We start from the raw sequence: 9,349 nt of genomic DNA on the forward strand, positions 1-9,349 counted from the left end.
ACTGGTCATCGTGTAGGTACTATGAGGAGTGATTATGGTAGCAACTTTACCTCCCACGAGTTCTGTGAGTTTCTACAAGAGTAGGGCATTGCATACAAGCACACCTCTACCAACTTCCCAATCCAAAATGAAGTCGTAGAGTGTGGGAATCAAACAGTTATGAATATGGCACACTCTATTCTCTTCGCAGTAGAGCTTCCTAAGAACCTTTGTGTTGAGGCCGTTAACACTTCAGTTTACATCCTTAATCAATGCCCGACTGCAGTGATCCTTAAAAAGACTCCATATAAGGCATTTTTTGGCTCTCAGTTGCTTGTTTCTCACTTCAGAGTCTTCAATAATCATGCTTATACGCACACTCCATATGACAAGATAGAAAAGCTCACCCCTCAAGCTAACTCTTGATCTTTGTGGGCTATTTTTCCAAATCAAAAGCCTATTGTTTGTTCGATCCTCAGACGAACAAGGTGATTGTTTGAAGGAATGTCGTCCTAGGTGAGAGGGACATAGTACATCTTCTGTTTGTTCCAAATCAAAAGCCTACTGTTTGTTTGATCCTCAGACAAACAAGGTGATTGTTCGAAGAAATTTTGTCTTAGGTGAGAGGGACATAGTGTAGTCTTCTGCACCAAACTCCACATCCTCACCTCCACTCACATCACTTGAGATCTTGCCTTTTGAAGCCAGGTCTACTACCCACTCCTAACCCTCCAACGGATCCTTCGGCTCCCATGCCTCCTCCGGGAGACCCATTACCTCACTGGTATCAGCAGACCATGTGGGATTCAAGGATCCTTCCACCGAATTCCACTCCAGAGGGCCCTAGAAGATCTACTCACCCCTCAAGCTTTATATGCGTCACTATTTACAACTAATTACATTGCACATTATGAGCCAAATAGTCAGCAAGAGGCTCTTCAAGACGCTCTGTGGTGTGAGGCCATGGAGAAGGAACTAGATTCTATCGACCGAAATGGGGCTTTTGGACCTTGATAGATCGTCCTTGTCACAAAAGCCAATCATCGAGACAAAATGGATTTTTAGGACCAAGCTAAAGGTTGATGGTACTTTAGATAAATACAAGGCTCACCTTCTAGTGCAAGGTTTCAAGCCAAAGCACGACATTGACTATGAGAAACCTTTGCACCTACCACTAGGTTGATCATTTCATCAGTTGGTTCTGCTCGCCGCTCACAACGGTTGGCTAATCTATCAGATGGACGTCAAAAGTGTCTGAACGGTTATTTGGAGAAAGTCTATGCGGAGCAACCTTTCGGTTTTTCTTCCGTTGACTAGAATGACAAGGTATTTCACTTACGGAAAGCTCTTTATGGACTGAAGCAAGCACCAAGGTCTTGGTACCATAAGATGGACGAGTTCTTAATGGACTCATGGATACCATTCTATGCCCTATAATCCAAATCTCTATGTGCACATCACAAGTGCGAGGGTCATCTATATCCTACTATACATTGACGATATACTCCTCATTGGCTCAAATTCAACGGCCATAGTAGAAATCAAGGCAAAACTTTGCTCTACATTCTAGATGACCGACTTAGGTTTATTGTCTTATTTCTTTGGAATGGAGATTGTTCGATCAAAGAGAAGTATCTTTTTGTCATAGCAAAAGTACGCCCTATACTGGTGGAACAGTATTACGCTGATCAAGCATCGGTAGTGGCCACACTTCTTGATTCCATTGTCCATCTGTAAGAGAATACCTCGGGTCGGCCTTTTGATGTTTATACCTATCATTCAAATGTACAAAAATTACTTTGGTTGATTCATGCTAGGCTAGATCTTGCATGCTCAATTAGTTTGCTGAGTCAATATTTTAATGCACCTAGAATGTTTCCATGAATTGCTTGTCTTCATGTGTTAAGATAGTTAAGGTGTACCTATAATTATGGACTAACTTATGGTCATGGTTTATGCTTATAGGGATGCACTGACTCTGACTAGGCAGGAGATCCTCATACAACGTTCCCATAGCGGCTACCTCTATACCTTGGGCACACCATCCATCTCTTGGGCTAGCCATAAGCAAGAGACGGTGGCAACTTCCACAGGCCAAGGCAAAGTATCATACTCTCTAAAATGGTACTATGGAGACCATCTATCTGAGGAACTTGCTGGCAGCACTTCAATTTCCTTATGAGATACCTTCAACTATCTTTTGCAACAACCAAAGTGTCATTGCCCTTGCGGGCAATCTGATCATCACTCTTCGAATATGGCACATGGCGGTTCATTTTCATTTTACCAAAGAGCAAGTTGAGCTAGGCACTATTTGCCTAGAGTTTATGCCGTCCAATGACAATTTTGCAAATATTTTAACCGAGGTCAACATGCCGGTTTTACAATACCTTCTCCCACAAATCGACTTGGGTACACCCTCCTCTACTTCTTTAAATTGACAAGAGGGATGCTTCCCTCTTACTTCTCCTTCTCCTTATTTCTCGAACTTCAGGACGGAATGACTCAATGGAATGAATACTAATTTGAAACTATCACTTAATGCTAAATCCTTTTTTTTTAAAGCAAACAAAATAATTCATTGTTGATTCCATCCGCCTTTGCAAGACTTGGTAGGCCCCTACGCAATAAATGAGCACCCTTGGTCCAATGTCCTAGCCGGTCTAGGATGATCATTTAAGCTCCCTTGGTAAGATAACCATCGCCTTTGTAGTCTTGGTAGGTCAACGGGCAACGAACATTCACCCTTTGCTCGATGCCCTGGCTGCTTTGAGGTGGGACACCTTGATATCTCATTCCACAGTTCAATGTGGAAGCTTTCTCCCCTACTACTTTAGCTTGAAGGGAAGAGGGAGTCTCCATAGCTTTCCCTTTCAACATCCAATGGTGAGAGGGTCAGCTTCTTCTCTTAGTGTACTCAAGATTTTGGTCACCATTATTCTAATGACATATGTACTTTGTATCATCATTTACTTGCATCTTAATGATTGTGACTATATAAGAGCACTTGGGCAACTGAACAATTTCCCATGAGAGCACCATTCAAGTGGTACCATTCATTGCATTTTGCTTGAGCATAGCATTTTGCATTACTTCAAGCATTAGGGTATCATGACTTTCTATCCTTCTAAACATCCATCTACACATATATATTCATTTTCCTTGATCAAAGAGCGGCCAACTAAGATCCACTATATTCACGAAACTCCTATGGCAATCTCCATGACACAACCTCTAAGCCAGTATCCCACGGACCACTACATATCTCTGTACTTTCTTCATCATTGATACTCATCATTGGTTGGAACAACTTTCTGTTTTGTGATATTGGATTTGAACATCCCTTCGTTTTTCCCACGAGCACAAATACTTGAAAGAGAAAAAACTAACAAAGCACCAAAATAAAGATTCAAAGCAGTTTCATAGCCCTTGCAAGTCCTCGTAGACCACTAAGCGGCCAATAAGCATCTTTGTCTAATGCCTTGGCCTCTCTTGCGTAGCCCTTTTGGTTCCCAAGGTAAGATAAACATTGCCTCTATTGTCTTAGTAGGTCACTAGGCAACCTGTGTGCCCACTTTATCTGATACCCTAGCTCCTTTTGGGATGGGATGTCTCCGGGTGTTATGGGTTGAGCTATGGTTTGCAATCTCTCCTACATTCAAGTTACGGGCTTGAGAGGGGGGGGTCTTGAGCTAAAAAAATACATAACAAACTTAAAACATTAAATTATCTCTTTGAACTCCCCAAAACATGTTATTACCATACGTTTTATTTAATTGTCAAATTTTCCTAAAGTGTCTATGTTCCATGAGTCAAACTCTAAATTTGGGAGGATCCACAACTATAACTAGAAAGGCTGCCCACCACTCAAATGTCAACCCTCATCTTGTCTTCCAAGTTGTTGGTGCCCTGTTTATTGCTATCTACAACCCCTCTCCAAGCAGATACCTCAATTCGTGCTACTATCCACCAGCTAAGCAATTACATTCAACCTCCATCCTCGTAGTATTTGTTGTATTTCATCCATTGCTAGCCAGTAAAGAAACTAGATGCCAACCAAACACCCCGCATTTTGCAGTCTACCATGTGGTACAGCTGTCACATCATCAAACAAGTGCATTTTTACGGTTTAGGCACCTTGTACAACTGCCATATCATCAGTTCAACAACCGCCAAGTAATTTCTACCCTATGTGCGTTGTTTGAAGCTTCCACCCTACTCTTCCCTATTACCAAAGGATCCATCAGTTATTGTTCTGTAACTTTTTCCTTCATTACATCATTCATCTTTAGTCTCAGCCTTGAGCTTTTGAGAGAATACATCCTACATTGTTGTTTTCAGTAGCTGGTCACTATTTGGAGGCTACCTGAAAACCAGCCTTCCTTCTAGGAAAGGGTGATAATTCCCTAATCAAGCACTTAATTACAGCAATCAGGAAATGAACATAACTTAAATTGCAGAAATTACCTTAATAATCTTGGACATTGGACACCGTGGTGACCCCAAAACTACCTCCCCTTTCAGTATTTCTTTAATTTGATTGCTAATAAAATGAGTACAAACTGAGATTCACAATCTCATTTACTATTCCAAAAGCTTTTTGCCGTAGCAACAATCAGTAATCAATTCAGACCAATTGTCCCTTGATTTTTCACCCAGGATTCGCACAAATGGAACCACCAACTAACCAAATGTTGCTAGAAATTACAGTGAATGGGCTAGCATCCGAATTCCCTGACAATTTCACAAATTTCAGGTATTGAATTTAGTGTGCAATGCCTTTACCAATTGGCACAGGTCTGGAGGCGGCTGTCAAACCCTAATTTCTCCAAAAAGTTAGTGTTTACAGTAGAGATCTCTGTACTATCCACCAAATTTGAGTGAAATCTAATCCAAAGGCTGCGAAATTCTGAGATTGATTGAGCACAAGCTAGAGAAGGTGAGAGAATGCCAGACGAGAGACAAATTCAAGAATTATTCGAGAGAAAGGCCTGAAATCTAATTGCTGCATGCACCAAGCAACATTTAATATTGTCGCCTGCTGCCACGAGGGCCCAAATTGCTGTCACCAGCTTTAAACTGTTGTTGCCAGCTCTTGGGAAGGCCAGAATTGCTGACACCTGCTCCAATTTGGGTCTTTTCCTGCCTATGGCTGCCTCAGAAGGTTCTTCAATGGCTATAGATCAGACTAACAACCTCTTCCTCCTCTCTCTTACAGGCTAGAATGCCCTCTCTCCAACCTCCAAAGACATTTTTCAATCTTGCATGGGCATTTTTTGCCAAGTAGCAACGTTTTAAACCCATTTTCCAACATTATCCAACCATTAAATTAATTTTTAAAATTAAATAACTTTGCAAATTAAATTCAGCCCTTCTGACCCTGCCCGAAATTAAATATGCCCATCCATAATTTAATTGGCTAGGCCATTTGCAACCTAGAGTGGTCCCCAACCTCTGTTGATCCTTAGATTGGCATTAATTAATTTATTAATCCTAGTCCCAGTGTCAACACCAATACTTATTGGCCAATTAACTATCCTAGGCTCAAAACTGACACCAACTGACCCCCAAAGCCTAGCTGGCATAACTTATCACAACTTTTACCTTTGATATCCATTGCATCCTCAAGGTCCTTGGTCTATTACCATGAAATAACTACCATGGGCAACACGTGCTAAATAACCTTGCACATTGGATTAATAACTTAATCAAATGTTATCAGCAAGATTAAAGCATCTCAAAATTTCACGTCCTCGTGACATTGACTACTATAATTTGGGAACCATTCAAAGTACAACACACTTTCCAACTCACATCTACCCCAATCCTTTCAAAAATGCCAAGGTTTGATATTTTATATTTACTCTTGCATATTGTGTTAACCACATTAACCATCATATTCGTTCTTATTCTTCTATGTTTATTTTGTTTGACTTACTCTTCACCTCTGTGTTCTTCTATAATCACTTTCTGTTTTCCCATACGGTTGTGTTTAGCTTTGGAACTCAAGTATTTCTTTGCACACACTAATTCATACTAGAGAGGAGACTGTAGCACTCTAGTAACTGATAATAAACCAATACTAGTCTGAGCCCAATTAATGTCGGGAACAACTTAAAGTTCCAAAGGGGTTAGCACAGTAAATCTGAATGAGTACTAGCCAATTAATAGAAAAGTTCAAATGGATTTTTTTTTAAAAGAAATGTATACTTAATGAATGTTGGAATTGCTTTTGGAAGTTTAAAGCTTGGAAAACTTGCCCATGCAAGCTGAAACAAGGCAGTTTGGGGCTGCCACGTGTGGAGACAGCCACACAAAGGCTCAGTGAAGTGGAGAGCAACTAGAGCAAGAGATCAACCATTAGGAGATAGTTAGCAATCAAGCCACAATATTCTCGGGCTGCCAAAGTAGCTCTAAGACAAGCAACAATTAATTGCACAAAGCAATTGGACAAGGGCAGCATGTCTCCTTCTCCGTCTCAATGAGAGGCGGCTATAGAGAGAGGGGCTCACCACCTAGACTAGAGTCTAATCACCCTTTCGAAACTATTGGGACAATCAAAATCATCATCAAAGATACCTTCAAAGGATTCTCTCCGCCACCAATCTTTTCTCTCGTTCTTTGACATTTCCTCAACGTATTCCAGCCTAAGGTGGAGCAGCAATGATTTTTGCTGCTGAACCCCTAATTTACTGGTATAAATTAGAGTTTCTTAACCACCTCAGAATATGTGCCCAATAACCGAAGACCTTATAGTCAAAGTAGTAGCTATGAATTGAGAATTTACAACTAATCAAAGGGATGAGCTCATTCCCATTTGACTTGATCCACATGCAAGAGCCCAAGGATCAAACAAATGTCAGCTGTCCAAGATTAATTGGTAAAAGTTCAAATTTCAGATTTGTGAATTCAATGCTTGCTGTAATTTGTGGTAAATTAGGTGATCTACCACCCTTGCCAAGAAAGAAGGCTGGTTTCATGATTCCATTGCCAAGATCACATCAACTCCTTTGAGTAGGTGGACCCACAGCACTTGATTGTAAGCCAATGTGATTGCAATTTGCTGATTTTGGTATCAGCTAAGTGCAGGACAGCAAGCATGTCATCATCATACTCTAGTGAAATGGGTTTAAATAATGGTGATGCCTCTCCATCTAAAATTCACAAAGCGAGGGGGGAAATGAATTGCCTGAACTTAGACAAGGTATGCAACATGGGCAACGTGCTGAGAATGAGGGTTTTAACCAAGAAGTGGGTCCCTCTCATAGCCTCAAAATGTTAACGAACAACAAGAAGGAAGAGGATGATGATCAATTTAAGGCACAATTGAGGACACAAACTCATCTCTTTGCACAATTAGCAAAGAATCCTCAAATTGTGCAATTCATGAATACCCCTTCAAAGGACAACAAAGGCAACAAGAAGAATACATCTTCTAGAGCTTTGGGACAGCGCATCTAACCAAGGGGACACAATCCTTAACTTAGCACAAGATTACCTACCATTTACTGAAGCTCTTGGAACAAAAACAATCAAAAGGAGGAAGATAACTTTACCACTGTTTGCCCACTGATGACAGTCATCACTTTGTCCAAGACCTGAAAGCAAATTCACTATTAGAAAAGGCACATCAAGACAAAAAACATGCGGTACACATCAGACTTCATTTTCTAGTCCTGCAATATGTATACTTTACAAATGTAGTAAAGTTGAATGCCTCACGACTGTAATAACCAATAATTCACATTCTTAAGGATAGGTGACTTCTGTGCAATACAGGTTTCAAGGAGAAAAAAGGCACCTTAACTGACGGCCTAGTTTCTGCAAGCCTCTCCAGAAAAAGAGCTGCTTGTCTCATCTGTGAAACTAACAGTGAGAAATCATGCAATTGTTCAACACTTTAGTTAGCTGTAATGCGACATGTTACTCTGAGATGAAAAAGTTTGATCCAATGACAGAATTCATAAGCTAGTAATGGATGCATATTCTACCCAATAGATCGATTAAACTGATGTTTAACGTAGAATGGATTGCAAGCAAATCTTCAAAGTTTAAAGAAGGTTTACAACCTTGAACTTTACAAAATGTTTAGTTATAAAAATGCCAAACATGTGTAATTTATTTCAATTTGAATCAAAAGTCTATCTGCCACCGACAAATGTGTTTCGTGAGCACCGTAACTCCCCTCGTGTGATTTTTATACTGTCTAGAATGCGTGTATTCCAAAAGTTAGAGAAGCATACATGAGAGCATTAATAACCGCATACCTGATCCAAAGGTTGTGCATAGGCAATGCTGCCTCCAATGAAGATGGATCCATCGATAATCGTGACAGAAGGAGCCGCCAGGGAAATGCAGGCTGCAGTTACAAATGCTAAAGTAAGTCTTCCTAATGCCGCACCTGACTCGCAATGCTCTCTCTGTGACCCAAGGCCAGAAACGAAGCCATGTCCGATGCTACTGCAATTCTTGACCTCTAATCCCTTCGTTTCCTGCAGTTCTGTAGGTCCACATCTGGGGCGATGGGGAGCAAGGTTATCATCACAATGAGCAAGGGATGAGGTGTCTTGAGCCCTGAGCTCCCACCGACAGCTGCGCGAGCTTGTGAGGCAAGTCTCGACCTGTTTGTTGCATGAAAACCGGAGGAACTGCTTCTTCTCCTCACCGAGGAAGCCACTGCGATATGATGGAGCGGGAAAAGCCTTCATGTCAAAGCAAGGCAAGGATTCAGGAAGAGGTCTCAGGAAAGAATGTGCCCGAGACAGGGAGAAATTCATGGTCCATTTAAGAAGAAACAGAGCATTCGCGTGAATGTGCGTTGGGGGGGGAGGGGGGCGCGTTTTGTGTGTGTGTGTGTGTGAGAGAGAGAGAGAGAGAGAGTGACACGGGGGGACGGGAGAGTTTGAGAGAATGAGTGATTGCTGCCAAGCCTACGTCTCTCGTTTCTCAACCAAGGTGTTTGTGAGTACTCGCCACGCAGTTTTCGACGGCTCTCGTTTCTTCTTCCACAAGAAATTTTTGACAAATTTCCACTAGCTATAATTCCTACATTGTTCCAGAGAAAGCAAAACTTTTTCCCACATGGAAAAATGCTGAAGAACTAATTGTGTCTAGTGCCAACACTTCTTATAGGCTTAGCTTTGTGTAGAACAAGTGAATTGTCACAATTGAAAAGAAAAACTTTGAAACATCTGAAGGGAAAGTTTATTAGTTCTATAATTTAAGGTCATTTTAGTTATAAATTTGTTTAAAAACACACAAAAATTCTACAATTTGTCAAGATTACAGGTTTTCTATATTGACTCCAAAACATGGTTTTCATGAATGGTGGGTATGCTAGTGGATCCTTTGAAATAAAACTGTGATGCAT

The 9,349-nt window shown here is 41.0% G+C and overlaps 1 protein-coding gene across 3 annotated transcripts in view; it reads right to left on the bottom strand.

The window, feature by feature from the left end:
- Positions 1-8,925, bottom strand: part of LOC148022671 (uncharacterized) — a 28,650-nt gene extending 19,725 nt beyond the window's left edge. The window contains exons 1-3 of one of the 3 annotated variants that reach the window (XR_015693520.1): positions 8,247-8,920; positions 7,781-7,837; positions 7,536-7,577 (exon numbers count right to left, since the gene is read on the bottom strand). Coding sequence is in view for 2 of the 3 variants with exons in the window: in XM_087695614.1 (XP_087551740.1) it covers positions 7,536-7,577; positions 7,781-7,837; positions 8,247-8,756 (609 nt within the window). In the remaining variant the exon portion in view is untranslated. Of the gene's footprint in view, positions 1-7,535; positions 7,578-7,780; positions 7,838-8,246 lie in introns of all 3 variants that reach the window. The other 2 variants (XM_087695614.1, XM_087695613.1) reach the window with 2 other exon arrangements.
- Between the last annotated feature and the right edge of the window lie 424 nt (positions 8,926-9,349).

Source organism: Lygodium microphyllum, chromosome 16 (assembly GCF_053477565.2).
Source record: "Lygodium microphyllum isolate KBCC chromosome 16, Lygodium_microphyllum_v1.1.10, whole genome shotgun sequence".
Classification (NCBI taxonomy): Eukaryota; Viridiplantae; Streptophyta; class Polypodiopsida; order Schizaeales; family Lygodiaceae; genus Lygodium; species Lygodium microphyllum.